The sequence below is a fragment of the Cannabis sativa genome, chromosome 4 (genome assembly GCF_029168945.1).
Source record: "Cannabis sativa cultivar Pink pepper isolate KNU-18-1 chromosome 4, ASM2916894v1, whole genome shotgun sequence".
NCBI classification, from domain to species: Eukaryota; Viridiplantae; Streptophyta; class Magnoliopsida; order Rosales; family Cannabaceae; genus Cannabis; species Cannabis sativa.
The window spans coordinates 11,201,052-11,218,884 of NC_083604.1; the positions used below are offsets into that span (position 1 = coordinate 11,201,052).

Consider the following 17,833-nt stretch of genomic DNA (forward strand, 5'->3'; position numbering starts at 1 on the left):
TTTTCGACCTTTGAGTCTTCCCGCCATAGCAACAGAAGTAATTTGAAAAATCTCCAAAACCCTAGCAGAGCACTATTCTGTACTTAGTCTTTTTTCTTTTTGAAATTTAACTCCCCAATGTTTAGAAATTTTATACTTTAAAATATATATTTATGTCTAAAGAAACTCAACAGGGTTATTGCTTTAATTAATATAAGATGATAACGTTTTTTTAAAAATGTTATCCGTAAATGTAATTAAATGCTGGAATTCTTGTAGTGTATCATTCATCCATGATTTATCTATTCTAAAAATTAAAAAATGATTTCCTAATAAACAAGTTGTAAGAAACTTAAGAGTTTCAAATACATTCCTAAGCATGCTTTTTAATTAAATAATAAAAAAATATGTTCATTTATCAAATCCTAAAAAAAATTTGGCAGAGTTTTCCTTCTTTTTATGACATTTCCCAATTTCATAAATACCTACCATACAACAAAAACAATACAACAAATTGGGAAACAAGACATAATAATCATAATATATAGCATGTATATATTAATTCTTCGTTCACCACAGTATAGTATATCTCAGAACCTACTTCACTACAAATGAATATCTAATATATTCAAACTCCTCTAATATTTTGATAATTAGTAAAAATAAATAAGCAAATAACGTACCTCTAAAAAGTTATTAATGATCACCGAAATTTTACTTTGTTTTCCAATAACGAACCAGAACCTAAAATATTAAATATAATATAAAAAGTTTCAATAAAAGTTAAATTATAATGGTAATAATTAGCTCATACATATATAACTAGTAACTAAATAGTTATGTAACTAAGTAAATATAGTATCTAGTAACTACTTACGATAATGTTCTTGATGCTTCTTAGAAATCAAAACCAAAATCACCACAAAGTCACCCAATTCATCTATATTTAAGTTTAAACAAACACAATTAAAAATTATTCACATATAGTTAGTAGATAATAATTATATAACTAAAAATTTTACAATATCCAATATAATATATCCTTTTGAAAACTATTACTCTTTTAGATAAAAAAATCTCTAAAATCTATTTGAGTTTAGGATAATTGTATATTATTTAATACAATTTCAAATAATTTAAATTTTTTACAAAGTTCTAGCATACAAAATAAAAAAATACTAGAGATTTTTCCAACTAAGTAAGAATAGTAACTAGTAAATACTTAAAATAATATTCTTGAAGCTCTTAGAAATAATAAAAAATAAAAAATTCACCACAAAATCACTTAATATATCTACAATTAAGTATAAACAAGCACAAATAAAATTATTTATATAATTAGTAGACTATAGTTACTAAGACTTTCTCAATATCAATATATTAGAGCAATTGAAAACTAATCACTCTATTAAACAAAAATTATTTTAAAAATATATTTAAGTTTCTAATTTACCTACACATTACACATTATTTAACTACAACATTCTTTTTTTTTTTTTTGAAAAAATAATATTGTAACATATTTTAATTCTAGATGAAAAATAAATTTTAATTTCTAGCATAGGTGTACATTATTTGTGAGTAATTATAACATTCTAATTTAAATAAAATAAATTACTCAAAAAAATACATATATATGATTAGAACTAAATATATTAATTCAACAATAATACCAAATTAGAAATAAATAAAAAGTAACAAAAAAAATAATATTCAATGTATTTTATTAAAAAAAAAATAAACCAACAAATATTTAATCATACCCACTCACAAACCCACTTAAAATTTTCTTAAATTTTCGGACTCAATCATACCCACTCACAAACTCACTTTTTTTCTTCCTAAAAATATGAAAGAAATGATTTTTATTGGTATATTTAACATTTCAAAGTAAAGATAGAAGCAAAAAAAATGTTTTTTGATAAAAAAAGTCATTAAAATGAAAAAAAGATGAAGTCATTGTACCTGAAAATGTGTTTCTTCTTCCTTTAGTGATGCTGATGGAGATGAGTCTTCTCCTTCCTACTTGAAAAAAAAAAAGTTATTGTACAACCAAGGCAAAAAAAAAAAAAATAAAAAGAAAGAAGAAGAAGAAAAATCGCACTTGCGATTGAGAGGAAGCTAGGGTTAAAAATGGTCTGACGGCAGTGTGTTATGGTGTGAGACGACTAAGGGGCAATTTATTTACCTAAAGCTTTTATCCCGGTTTTTAACCAAAAAACCGGGATAAAAGGTCTGTCGAAAGTGAATTAAAGGGTTTTGGGTTAAACCCTTTTATCCCGGTTTTTAGCAAAAAAACCGGGATAAAAGGGTTTAACTAAAGCCTGTTTGGCACTTGCTATTGTTTTATCCTACTTTAAGAGAGAAAAATAGATTTTTAACTTACCAACCAAACAAGGCCCTTGATATAAATAAGTCATTTGGAGCTTGTTTGGTTGGTAAATAAAAATTCAATCTTTAACTCATTTTTTACTATGGTTTTTTTTTTTTTTTTAATGTTCAACCAAACAGGGCCCTTGTCTAAAAAAATATTATATATTATTTTTTAGATGCCAAATCTAAAAGTGGGATAAAAAGTTGTAACATATCTTTTATCCCACTTTTTATTTTTGTTAAGGATAAAAGTGGGATAAAAGGTCTCCTTTCTTGTAGTGATACCCCTTCCTTAGATGCGATGGGGGTTTGGAAAATTATTCTTGTAATCACCGTATTTAGAGTAATAGAAATTTTTTATTTTCTCTCTAGGTTGAGATAGACACTTGAATTTATATTCAATCTTTTTCTTCATCCTAGTTCTGCGTTTGAAGTAGAGTTTGATATTACGGCCAAAAAGTTAGTTGATAAATTCTCACTGTTAATAGTTTGGAGCCGTCTATGAGAACGAAAAGCTTAGGCCAAGTCATTTCTTTAAACATAATCAATACAAAATGCCTAGATACTCTCGTCGTCTTCAGGATGTGGAGATTCACCTTGATAGTAACTAGTTAATCGCTTTGGGGCGAGACCCACCACCACCTATCGTCGGAGAAGAAGGTACTAATGGTCACATAACTCAAGTAAGAGAAGAGAATGTGATCGTTGGTAGGCCTTAAGTAGGAGGAGAGGGCACGAGCGGGCTGTTATAAATTATTTTACCAGGATCTTAGATCTACTCACAAGTATGTTGATTAACACCCTAAATATGAACTTTCTAAAATGATGAAATAAACACATATAAAGTTTAGTAAACCTTACATTGGGTGCAGCGGAATATAATGACTCCTTCCGTTCAGATATCTAGCCCTTGATTCCTTTCTGTAGCAGAGCATTATCAATATCTGAACTTGGATCTCTTTCTCTGAATCTTTAGTGCTGAAACTCCTTCTTGTTGAATGTCTTTCTTCACGATCTTCCTCACTATGGTTGAGGTATCACTTGCTGTGTGTGGGCACTACTCTAACACTAAGAATTTTGAAATTCAAGGAAGAAGAGAAAGAGAGTGGGGTCGGCCAAAGATAGGGAGAGAGAGAGGCTCAGTTTTTTCTCAATGAAAAGTCAGAAGAAAAGTGTGTTTTTCCTGAAGCCTTCACTATCTATTTATAGCATTCCACTAGGGTTAGGTTTGAATTATTTGGCATTAAAATAATGAAAATATCAGAGGAAAAACCCTACAAAAGTGGCTGGCCATGCATAGTGGATTTGGGCCTCACTTTTTGCAATTTTGCAGTTTTATCTTTTCTGCATCTGATTTTCTCAAAAACGCCAATTTTCGAATTCAACCATTTAAATGCCAATTCTAACTATTTAATAACTATAAATAATTATTAAATAATATTGTCATTTATCATATTTATTAATTGAACCATACAAAGTATCCTAATTAACAAATATGCCCCCTAAAATTCTTTCTTTACAATTTCGCCCTTACTTAGTGAAAAATTTACAAATAGACATAGTCTAATTTGAGAATTATAATTGATTAATCAAAACCAATTATATGAGTCTTACAAGCAGTATTATCTCAACTAGTGCGGGGACCATGGGTCTATATAACCGAGCTTCCAATAAGTAGATCAAGAATTTATTACTAAAATTCACTAACTTATTAATTCTTCGTTGAATCCACATTGCACTCCCAGTATATAGAATGCTCTATATGTTCCACCATATAGACACATCATTAGTTATCCATTGTTATAATCCTAATTTGATCAATGATTCTCTATATGAATGATCTACATTGTAAAGGGATTAGATTACCGTTACACCCTACAATGTATTTAATCCTTAAAACACTTAACCCCGTATCAATGATATTTCAGTTTATGTGAAATGAGATCTCCACCATTTATTTTCGTTTGGTCAAGCTCAAAGGAGATCATCCTTTACTTACTATTCGCCAGATAGAAGCTATAGATTGCATGTTTATGTTAGCGCTCCCACTCAATTGCACTACCGTGTTCCCAAAATGTACGTATCACCCTGACCCGAAAGTAGGCTTAACTAACAAATCAAAGAACACGAATAGCCTCTTGAGATTGAGCCTAATCATAACAGGATTAAGATCATTTGATCTAGGATCAACTAGGCGATATTGACTTGAATAGATATTACGGTAAGTTTAATAAATCTAAGTCAAAGTTCAATATCGGTCCCTTCCGATGCATACTCCATGCATCCAACCTGAGCTTTACTTTAACCAATGCTCTGGAAAGAACATAGCATTTCTCCAAATGCAAGTAAACTTTGTTGTAGATTATCATATCAGTAAAACCCTATGTCTGATAAATCTAGGAAACTTTATTCACATAGTCATGTTTACTTTCCAATGTGTTGAGAGCACAATAAACAGGATCAAGTATGTGAAAAGGGTTTCAGATAAATTCATACATTATGTACATATAATCATGAAATAAATCATGTGAACCATGCAACATTAAATGTTATTTTTTATCTATATTAATAAGTAAATCTGATTATATTGAAATGAGTTTTATTTAGGGCATAAAACCCAACACGGGCATGGATCTCAAGCAAGGCAAGGACACAATCACCATGAAGAGATTCCAGTGGACGAACAGCGAGACGAAGCGGTCTAGTGGACGGTGTGATATACATTTGATGCTTGATTTTGTGATTATTTTTTGTCTCTCTAATTTGTTTATACATTTTGATAATGGTGATGAGATATTTTATTTTTTTAAAAGCTAACCATGCAGGAATTTTTATTAAACCAAGGGTCTTTTGATATTAGTTGTTTTCCTTTTGGGATTTATAAGCTCACCCCCTATTTTCTCCCATTCCAGGAACTCAGTTTGATGCTAGTGATTAAGGATGGTTCCGTTGAGGAAGGAAGTCGTTATTAGTTTAGTCTTATTCTACTTATCAAACTTCCAATGAAATTGATTTTGTATTTAAGCTGGAATGGAATGGTTCGGATGACTTAAATTAGTTATGTACTAGTTTGAAATGAGGAATGATGGATGCTAGATATTATTTTGGTATTTTATTGACTTATTAAATCTATTTATTTTGTGACTACATAACTGTGAGAATACTCTTATTCTTTAATATTAATGAATGGTCCTGATTTTGTTACTAATATTTTCTTATTGATATAAGAGTTAATCCATTACTTGTAAATAAGTATTTTGTGATATAAATTAAAGGATCATTTATAAGCATTATCTTCCTACAAGGGTCAAGGTGTGACCTTTGACCACCCAAGTTATAGATATTACATATCTGTCATGACCTAGGGCTCAGATCATGATAGTGATAATGTTGAGTTTACTAACCACTGGTAAGTAAATTTTAGTTTATGGTGATGTTTTGAAACAAGGTCTGATTGAGTTTTATAGCAGTTAGGAAAAGTCATTTCCTATGTGTTAAGGCAATTGAAAAAAATTAAGAGTTGGAGTAATTTTCTTTATCATTGGCAAAGAGTATGACTAGAATTGGAACAATGTTTAGAAATGGAAAGATCGGTCAATGTTACTGTAAAATCGAGCTTATTGTAAGGGACTATGATGGCACAACAAAGTAAAAGATCATAGAGGAATAAGGGTTGAACTTGGATTCCAACTGATAAAAGATTGAAGCAAGAAGTACTTGATGAGCTTTATGCTACGCCATGCTTGTTACATTTAGAAATGACAAAGATGCATTATCTTTCAGGTATCCCACCATGAGCTTATTCCGGAGTTAAGCCTACATGACTTGGAGTAATCTTAGAATGGGTGACCTCTTGAGAAATTTTTCCTCAAGAAGTGTGTGAGTGAGGACAAAACATGTTGGAAAGACATATATTAGATTACAAGACCAATGTCGTTCCAGGAATCAACTAAGAGTAGTGTTTAACAGGAGTTATCAGATTAAGAATGTATATTATGATGAGAATGTGTTAGTGGTTGAGAATAAAAAATGATATGACTAGATATGTATCAACATCTTTAGTTGTCGGTAAGTAAAATCAGAGCATTGAAGGCCAATAGGATTACATCAGTTTTAGAAGACTCTCGATTAGAAATGGGAAGAGATAACTACAAATTTTGTAGCGGGATTACCAAAGACTACAAAGTTTTATGACTTCACCTGGATGATAGTGGACAAGACACACTATGTCAACACACTTGTTGTCAATGCAGACAACATGTACACTGAGTCAAGATGTTGAATTAGATACTGAGGAAATAGTTCGATTTCATGGAGTTCTAAAGTTGAATATCTTGGGTCAGGATTTTAAGTTTATCTCTAACTTTTGAGAAAAGAATGGGTATTAAATTGAAGGTTAGTGCAGTTTTTGTTCACATGTGAATGGACAATTTGAGAGAAATACTTAGATAATAGAAGACATGTCACAAGCATGTGTGATATGGTGGAGCATTCTAGAATAAATTTCTTCCTCTAGTTGATTTTTTGTTTGATAGCAGTCATTAAAGTGCCATTGATCGGGCACTCTAAGAAATATGGTATAGAGAAAAATATTGATCACCGACTCACTAGAATGAAGTCTGTGAGAAAGGGTGCATTAGACCGAGAGGGTCCAAGGAACTAATGAGGCCATTGAGAAGATTTGAGTTTGTATGCTCACCTCACAAAGTAAACAAAAAAGCTATGCTGAATCGAAACATAGGAATAATGGGTTCCAAGTGGGACTTTGTGATTCTTAGAAGAGAGTTTAGAGATTGAAAATGAAAGGTAGATAAGGCAGGACAATGATGGAGCATGTTTATGGTTTAACTTCCTACCTTGTTTTCACATTTTCATGTTAGTGAAGTATGTGTCGGATTCGACTCCCATTTTGAGCATTGAACTTTAGACTGGTTTGATATAGGAGGAACCACCTATCCAGATATTAGATAGTAAGGAAGAGATATACAGAGCAAGATGATTCTGCTGTTTAAAATACTGTGGTGAAATAATAAAGTTAAGAAAGAGATTTGAGTTAGAGTCGCAGATGTAGGAACTATATCCCGAGTTGTGCAGATAAATTTTGAGGACAAATAAAGTGTGAATGGTATAAATGTAAAAAAATTCATTACCGCATATAAATATAAAATTTGAAAGAACTATGATATTTTGTGTAAAAACTTTATTCTAATAATATTAAAATGGTTTAGTTTTTTTTTTTTTTTTTTGGGCTAAGGATTAAAATCGTTTAGTTAATGTTAGGTTATAAAACATAAGTAGTTTGTTGAAAAATAAAATATAAGAAGAAATTGATATGAAATGAAACATACATGGTAAATAAATAGAGGTAGGTAACATGTTCATTAATAGTTTTTGAAGAAAGACACAATGTCATCTTTAGTATACATAAGTAACAGAATGGAACAGAGGCGTTGTATGATGCAAAACGCCCCAACAAAGTTACCAGACGTGTTCCTTCACTCTCAAAATTTTAAATACGTCTTTGTTGCTCTCTACTCCAACATAATGTACACTCTCACTCACTCTCCACTGTATATGCTTTCTTTCTTTCTTCTTTTTCTACTCCTGCACTTGATGATTTTGATGAGAATGAAATAATAATTTTGAAGTAGAAGAAAAAATGTTAAAATTAGAAACCATGTTGGCACCAAGTCGCTTACAATGAGCCCTTATAATCATGCTCATATTTTGAAGCAACCAGAGCACTTGGAATACAACAGTTCAAAGAAAGCACAGATTTTCTGATAAATGTCTGCACTCTCGTTTCGTTTAGTAGGGAATGGAGTGCCTAAGGAAGAAGCTGCACTGGCACCGTACGCCCCTACATCACTATGAATTTGCACCATCGAAGCTTCCTTGTGCACTCTGTCTTCTTTTTTCACGCCAATTCTCACCCCACATCTTAGCCTCAGCAACAGCTCGTTCTCTATCTAAATCCTTGTTGACCATTAATCTTGCAGTTTCTCTAGGAGAATCATCCTTCTCTGACCCATCTAAATCCCATCTTCGTCCGGACCCTCCCCCTTCCTCGTTCTTTAGTATCCTTCCACCATCTCTGTTTCTTCTATCTTCCTTTTCTCCAGAGCCTCTGTGACCTGAAGCTGTGCTAGGGTCATATGCTTGGTTGGCTAGATAAGAGAGAGCAGTAACTACGTCTCCAATGAGAGGACGAGTTGCAGCCTGTTCTTGGATGCACATCGACGCCACAGCTAGAGCCTGGTAGAGTCCCCTCATTGGATACCGACCCTGCAGCTGTGGATCAGCCAGTTTTGAAAATTTTCTACGATCATTGAACAACGGCCGTGCCTGCATAGGATAACAATAACCACCATAATTTTGTTATGTCATGCTGCAAAACTAGAAGATAATTGCCAGTCAAAACTGGTTCAAAGCGTATGGACTTACCCATGTGACAAGGTTCTGCTCACCATGGGGTCGAGTACTATCGATGGCTTTACGTCCAGTAATTAGCTCTAAGAACACTACCCCGAAACTGTATACGTCAGACTTCACTGTCAACTGTCCAGTCATTGCATATTCTGGAGCACAGTAACCATAAGTGCCCATAACCCTGGTTGACACATGTGACTTGTCTCCAGTAGGGCCTAGCTTCGCAAGTCCAAAATCAGAAAGCTTTGGGTGAAATCCTTCGTCCAACAATATGTTGGATGATTTAAAGTCTCTATAAATGACTGGTGGGTTTGCTTTGTCATGCAGGTATTCCAATCCTTTTGCTGCACCAGCAGCAATTTTCATCCTTGTATTCCAATCTAATGGCTCCTTATCAGGTGGAAGATCTACATAACAAGTCAGAGTACTATAGTTATTATTTTAAATGGTTACTGTTCACACACATAAATGCAAGTCAGACAATTATTGCAGACATGTTACCCTATAATAATAACAGCATGTAGGTATTATGTTTTACCCGTAAATGAGTGTATAGGAATATAAAAAAGCCACACTGGCAATGGCAAGTGAACAGACAAAACCTCTTCCTTTTAAAATAATTTTAATGAGTTTAACAGCCATTTGTCTTCCCAACATTTATGGTGAAAGCTACTTCATCTTTGGCCAAAACCAATCAAACTCTTGACCTAAAAGCTTCAAGAACAAAGTGCTTCTCAACTATTTTGCCTCCAGACCACAGTTGTTAAGGTTTGTCTTACACAAGTGAGGCTATACATAGAAATTTCAACAACCCATCCATTAGGAAACTAAGCTTGTCTAGTTTCACCATGAATGTCAAATTTGATTTTTCTTGAGCGACATCGGTACAAATCTTACACTTGAATAAAAGCATGATCACTATCAATGAAAGAGACTAATAAATGATGTATTTCTTAACAAAGTGAAACAGAAAAATGTGTATCGAACTTTTACCAAGTAGGTGATCTTCTAATGATCCAAAGGGCATAAATTCATATACAAGAAGCCGTTGGTCTCCGTCAGCACAATACCCAATTAAACTCACTAAATTAGGGTGATGTAGAAGGCTGAGCATTAGCACTTCCACCAAAAACTCTCTGTTTCCTTGAAGACCATTTCTGTCCAATTGTTTAACAGCCACTACCTGTAAAGGACAAACATACTTTAAACACTTCAAATCTCCTCAGTCATGTCTTTATCACTGCTCTAGAAGCCATCCAAGATTCCATATTACCAATAATAGACAATTTTTGAAATAATCAGAAGCAATAATGGAACAATCTAGTATCATTATCATCCAATTATTTCATTGTCAAACTATTTGAAACTATATAGATTTTCAAACTCCTTGTGTGTGTTGTGGGTGGGTGTGGCCAGATTTCCCAATTAAACATTGCAAAACATCTTTTACCATTATGTGACTAAGATTATAATAAGATACATAGTACTTCCCAATGAATAAACTCAACCATTGATTCTCTAGTGTTCTTGAACCGTCAGCACACAAAAAAAGCATACACACATTATATATTGACATTACAACACCACTACACCAGCATATATAAGTCACTTCAATCTTTAGAGACAGTTAAGGCATAAAATCTATTTTTCCTTGAGGGGAAGGAAGTTATTGGAATCCAGTTATAAAAGTCTAACTTCAAGTTCTCAGCCCGATTGTCAGTAACTAGAGATAGGTCACTAGAATTCTACACATCTTATAATCCTTCAAAGGGAATGGTTAAACAGCAATAGTTTATGTCACTGATAAGTCTATCACCCACTAAAATTATATACATGTTAACTGATTACTTGATCTTGCAATAATATCTCAAACTAACATACAACAATAGCTAATACTGACTGTTCTGTGATTTCAAAAGTTGTATTTGACTGGAATTTTATAACCAAAAGCCAATCAATAATGAAGGAATTTACCTGACCAGTGCTTTCGAGTCGCCCTTTGTATACACGTCCAAATCCCCCTTCCCCTAAGAAGCACTCAGGCCTGAAATTCTTTGTTGCAGCAGCCAGCTCGCGAAAGGTGAATGTTTGTGCGGCAATAGGAACCCCAGGCCCATCCTTGGGCACAGGAAATTCTCTTTTGGACGCTCCATTGCTCCTTGATCTGAGTCTATCAACTCCTGCAGAAACCACCATTACAACAAAGTGCAGATCCACAAGTTATGGTATGACATTCAAAACTAAACTCTCAAGATCAATATGAGAACTTGAATTTAATAGGATATAAAAGAAGAAAACCACCCTTGAATTCTTCAGATAATAAATTCAATCAAGATACAATCCCCAATCACATAACAAATTACTACAGCTAACTTTGACTTTTTAAGGCTTCCGAAGCAATAGGATTAACAGATTCATCAGTCTTCATAAATTGTAACTATGAAAATCAAGCAAGCCAAATCACCACGGGCCTTCAAAACTTCAAGTTACACCTTATTCATTTTTATTTTTTTGTAATCTCAACGATGTCAAAATCCAGTGGGGTCTACCAAAAATCACCTCAAAATCTAAAACTCAAAGCCTTGATACCAGTCAATCAGAAATAGCAATCAAACAAAGTAAGAACCGAGTATCATCAACATAAAGGAAAAAACCCAGATCAGATCAAACAACAAAACCTGATAATCCCCAAAAAACCAAAACCAAAACCAAAAGTTTCTAAAGTAAAAACATATGCATATATGAATATAGAGGAAGACTAACCAGAAGGCAAACTTTCAAGATTAGAGATGGGCGTTGATTGAGCTTGCTTTGGATCATCACTGTGTTTCTCTGGATTAAGGGTCTCCTCCTCTTTCGAATCGAAACAAGAAAAGCAACCCATTTCCCCAAATCAAATAAGTAAATTAGTAAACCCCTCCGAGATAAAAATCGTTCTTTTTCCTTTAACTCCGAAGAAGAATATTGAAAACTCAATCAAAACGAATATATATAATCCAATCCAATCCAATCCAATCCAAATATTACAACAGTCCAATCAGATGCGTATCCAAATTCCTGGGCATCTCTCTCTTATTTTTCTTCTATGAAGAAGACAAAGCAAACGAACCCAACTTCCCAAAAATCAAATAAAATTATAAAGAAAAAATGGCAGTGAAACAGAGATGTAAACACCAAATAAAAGAGCCGGCTTTGTCTTCGGCTTCGTTTACACTACTGTACACGCACACACGCACACGCCTTATAGCACACCACCACCACTACCACTACTACCACCACCAACAACAAAACTATCTTTCTTTCTCTCTCCGCTTTGACCCCAGGAAAAATAATTAAATAACCAAAAATAAAAATAAATAAAAAATGAAAACTTTATATTTGGGATTAAAATATCAAAGAAATTAAAAAGTGGATTTTTAACAGTGATGGTGTTTAGTAATTTTGGTAAGGAAGGAGATGAGAAAGAAGGAGATGATTCCAATTGGCACAAACAAACAAAACAAAATGGCAATTTTGGGATAAAACCGGTAAACAACGGAAACGTGTCAAATGGCGGGGACTACACAAACTACACTGTCTCTTAATTATTTAATTAATTAACAACAAATTATTACTTTTATTATTCTAATCTTTGTTTTAAACCATTGTAAATATTAAATAATATTGAATTATGTTTTAGGACAAACTAGATTAAAAAAATGGAACGGACAAGCTACAAAAATATAGATACTTATACTTTGAGCAAAATTTAGTACCAAAAAAAAATTAAAGTGAATTGATGGAGCAATTTTCATATTGAAAAGAAAATTCGCCATTGGATGAGGGTTCGGGATTAGTGACCGTCAGTTGGTAGAAGTAGCCTTGTTGTGTGTTCTGGTCAAGTGGATCTAATTTTGGCAGAGGTGGTAGGGATAATAGAAGCGTTAAGTTGGATTAAGGCTAAAGAATGAGCGAGTATAAAGTTGAAAAGGAATTTATTAATAGTGGTTCAAGTCATCTCTAGTTTATTGGATATGCCTTCTTCTTTTGGTTAAATAGTTCATGAATGCAAGATTTTATTAGCTTGATCTTTAACATTTATTAGGTTATGTTTTGTTAATAAAGTTGTTCATTGTGTTGCTCGTATCTATTGTTTTTATCGAGATCATAAATTTAGTATGGAGACTCCTCTAGCTAAACTTGTATCTATGGTAATGGTTGATGCTTGTTGATTAATAAATTACTATTCTTTAAAAAAAAAAAAGGTCATAAATTTAAAAATTTGAATAAGAAAAACCATAATTTTGAGCAAATATTTTATAAAAAACTATAAAATTATAATTTATTTATGTTTTAAGTTTATATTCAATATAAATACAAGGGAGTCAATATTAGTTAAGTTTTTTTATTATTATTAAAAATTAGTTAGGACTGTTCTTAGTTAGAATTATGTTTTACACATGTATAATTGTATTTATCAACTAAATTTAGTTCTGATTAGCTTGTATATATTGAGTTATGGCTCAATTTGATTCACTAATAAAAATACATTTTTCATATTCTTTCTTTTCAATATGGTATCAAAATAATCTTTTATTTTTTTTTTTTTGCTTCCACACGTTTTGATTTTCTCTTCGTTTCTTCATTTTCTCTGTTAATGAAATAAAAATAGTGTTATATTTTACCAGGATCTTAGATCTACTCACAAGTATGTTGATTAACACCCTAAATATGAACTTCTAAAACGATTATGAAATAAACACATATAAAGGATAAGAAACCTTACATTGGGTGCAGCGGAATTAAATGTCTCCTTCCGTTCAGATCTCTAACCCTTGTATCTTTTCTGTCGCAGAGTATTATCAAGATCAAAACCTGGATCTCTTTCTCTCCTTCCTTTGATGCTGAATCTCATTCTTGTTGAATATCTTTCTTCACGATCTTCCTCACTATGATTGAGGTATCACTTGCTGTGTGTGGGCACTACTCTAATCACTAAGTGGTTCGAAATTTCAAGGAAGAACAAAGAGAGAGAGTGGGCGGCCAGGTATAGAGAGAGAAGGCTCAGGTTTTTCTAAATGAGAAGTAGAAAGTTAAGTGTAAATTTCCTGAAGCCTTCACAATCTATTTATAGCATTCCACTAGGGTTAGGTTTGAATTATTTGGCATTAAAATAATGAAAATATTAGATGATAAATGCTATAAAAGTGGCCGGCCCTATACAATATGGATTTGGGCCTTACTTTTGCAATTTTGCAGTTTTATCATTTCTGCATCTAATTTTCTCAAAAACGCCAATTTTCAAATTCAACCATTTAAATGCCAATTCTAACTATTTAATAACTATAAATAATTATTAAATAATATTGTCATTTATCATATTTATTAATTGAACCATACAAAGTATCATAATTAACAAATATGCCCCTAAAACTCTTTCTTTACAATTTCGCCCTTACTTAGTGAAAAATTCACAAATAGACATAGTCTAATTTGAGAATTCTAATTGATTAATCAAAACCAATTATATGAGTCTTACAAGCAATATTATCTCAACTAGTGGGGGAACCATGGGTCTATATAACCGAGCTTCCAATAAGCAGATCAAGAATTTATAACCTAAATTCACTGACTTATTAATTCTTCGTTGAATCCACGCGTAGAACTTAGAATTGCACTCTCAGTATATAGAATGCTCTATATGTTCCACCATATAGACACATCATTAGTTATCCATTGTTATAACCCTAATTTGATCAATGATCCTCTATATGAATGATCTACACTGTAAAGGGATTATATTACCGTTACACCCTACAATGTATTTTATCCTTAAAACACTTAACCCCGTATAAATGATATTTCAGCTTATGTGAAATGAGTACTCCACCATTTATTTTCATTTGGTCAAGCTCGAAGGAGATCATCCTTTACTTACTATTCGCCAGATAGAAGCTATAGATTCCATTTTTATGTTAGCACTCCCACTCAATTGCACTACCGTGTTCTCAAAATGTACGTATCACCCTGACCCAAAAGTAGGCTTAACTAACAAATCAAAGAACACGAATAGCTTCTTGAGATTGAGCCTAATCATAACAGGATTAAGATCATTTGATCTAGGATCAACTAGGCGATATTGACTTGAATAGATATTACGATAAGTTTAATAAATCTAAGTCAAAGTTCAATATCGGTCCCTTCCGATACATACTCCATGCATCCAACCTGAGTTTTACCTTAACCAATGCTCTGGAAAGAACATAGAATTTCTCCAAATGCAAGTAAACTCTGTTGTAGATTATCATATCAGTAAAACCATGTGTCTGATAAATCTAGGAAACTTTATTCACATAGTCATGTTTACTTTCCAAAGTGTTGACAACACAATAAACAGGATCAAGTATGTGAAAAGGGTTTCAGATGAATTCATACAATATGTACATATAATCATGAAATAAATCATGTGAACCATGCAACATTAAATGTTATTTCTGATCTATATTAATAAGTAAATCTGATTATATTGAAATGAGTTTTATTTAGGGCATAAAACCCAATAATATATATATCATGCCCCTCTAACCCTAAAGGGTTATTTACCCATTGGGCTTAAGTGGTCCAATAATGGTATACTATAATTTAATGGGTCAATTATAGTTTTAAGGGTGCTGTCATGTGCCTCTAACATAATATATGATTATTAACCATCCCATTATGGTAGTGAACAAATATTGGGCACATAGTTAATGATTGTGTTTATGGTATTAAGCTCATGATTATATTAGTCCACAATAATAATTCTAACATTCTCCCACTTGGACAATATAATTAACCACCATAACATTGTCTATCACACGTAAGGTAACCAATTAAGACGTACATAATATCATATCGACAGGATACATGTATTATGTATGAATTGAGCTTGAAGACATTTATCTATTAATAATCATTAACAATCAAACTAAACATGCATGAGGTACGACAAAATTGAGATTATGTGCGTTCATCTCGTTTTGCACCTGTCACTTGCTTGAACAACAACATAGATGTATAAGCATACATATGTAACAACAATAAAGAAGTGACTTTAGTATCATAATGGATGTTCTTAACAAAACACAAGCCATAAACAATCCGTACAAAATACTAGCATGTTCAATACATAAATAACAAACTCCCACTGAGCTTAACAAGCTAGGCTTTCAATAATCCCATTCAGGCAACATGCACCAAAAATACACATATGGGTAAGCCTTTCGTTAGTGGGTCTGCTAACAAGCCAGTGCTAGGCGTGTATTTAATGAAAATAAGAGACTCTGTAACTTTCTCTTTAACAAAATAGTACTTTATGTCAATATGCTTTAAGCGAGAAGTACTTCTAGTGTTCTTAGAGAAAGCTACTGTTGCAGAATTATCACAATATAATTTCAGCGGCCTCGCGATAAAGGCTACAACATCTAGTGCTGAAATGAAATTTCGCAGCCATTTTGCTTGTCAAGTAGCCTCATAACATGCTATATACTCTGCCTCCATTGTGGATGAAGCTGTGAGTGTCTGCTTGACACTTTTCCACGATACAGCTCCTCCAGTCATCATATAAATGTAGCCTGAAGTGGACCTTTTATCCTCCACGCATCCCGCATAATCGGCGTCACTGAACCCAACTATATCTAGAGTGTCAGCTCGCCGATAGGTCAACATATGATCCTTGGTACCCTGAAGATACCGCATAACCTTCTTAGCCACTTTCCAATGGCTAAGTCCAGGATCACTCAAGTAACTACCCAACACGCCAACAACAAAAGCAATATCAGGGCGTGTGCATACTTGAGCATACATAAGGCTACCAACCAGTGACGCATAAGGAACAACTTTCATTTCATCTCTCTCTTTATCATTTTGTGGACATTGGCCCTTTGAGAACTTGTCACCCTTCACTGTCAGTGCTTTCCCAGAACAACATGAATGCATGTTAAATCTTTTTAAGATCCAATCAATGTAAGCTTTCTGAGACAAACGAAGAATACCATTGGCCCTATCTCGAAATATTTGAATCCCAAGCACATAAGAAGCATCGCCAAGGTCTTTCAAGTCAAAATGGTCAAACAAGAGTTGTTTTGTCTCAGCCAACATATTAGAATTATTAGATGCAAGCAGGATGTCATCAATATGTAGTACCAAGATAATGGAACTGCTCCCACTGACCTTCATGTATATACATTGATCCACCACATTCTCCATGAAAACATTTTGAGTGACAATCATATCAACCTTGAGATACCACTGCCTTGATGCTTGTTTAAGCCCATATATCGACTTCTTGAGTTTGCAAACCATGTGTTCTTCGCCAGGCTTCTCAAAACCTACAGGTTGAGTCATGTACACATCCTCAGATAGATCACCATTCAAGAAGGCAGTCCTTACATCCGTTTGTATGAGTTCTAGATCAAAATAGGCAACTATAATCACAATGATTCGCAGCGAATCTTTGGTGGAATTAGGCAAAAAAGTTTCTTGGAAATCAATGCCCTTTCTCTGACTATAGCCTTTAGCCACAAGTCAAGCCTTGCACCTCTCTATTTGCCCATTTGAGTCACGTTTTGTAATGACCGCTCTAGTAATGTGGATTAGTAAAGGCAATTAGCACTAATTTTTATTATTTTATTATTATTTGTGAATTAATTTAATTGTGGACCCCAATATTTAGAAATAAATATTAGAGTTATAATTTCTCAATTCCGGAGATTTTATTAAACTCTAAGGGTATTATTTAGCTTATATGTGAAATATGTTATTTTTGTAATTTTTGCTCGGCGACAACGGAAAATGCGATGGATGGCTAGATTGATCACATGGGTAAGTTTAGAACCTTATTTCATAGTGGAAAATATTTTAGAGGAAATAAATTATCGGGGTTGAGCGGGGTTATGGAAATTGACCATTTTACCCCTAGCTTTAGAAATACCCTAGTTTTAAGTCTAAATGGCATTTTAGTCTTTTCCTTGGTGGGAGTAGGTGGCAGCCATGGGTGATGACACCTAGTTAATTTTATTGATGATTGGAAAAT

At 33.1% G+C, this 17,833-nt stretch overlaps 1 protein-coding gene across 1 annotated transcript; it reads right to left on the reverse strand.

The window, feature by feature from the left end:
* Positions 1-7,701: 7,701 nt before the first annotated feature.
* LOC115712665 (serine/threonine-protein kinase PBS1) lies at positions 7,702-12,274 on the reverse strand. The gene is made up of 5 exons (XM_030640985.2): positions 11,545-12,274; positions 10,756-10,961; positions 9,775-9,964; positions 8,797-9,188; positions 7,702-8,697 (listed from the first exon to the last, which is right to left on the reverse strand). Exons 1-5 carry the CDS (start codon positions 11,663-11,665, stop codon positions 8,221-8,223), a joined length of 1,386 nt encoding a protein of 461 aa, XP_030496845.2. The 5' UTR covers positions 11,666-12,274; the 3' UTR covers positions 7,702-8,220.
* Between the last annotated feature and the right edge of the window lie 5,559 nt (positions 12,275-17,833).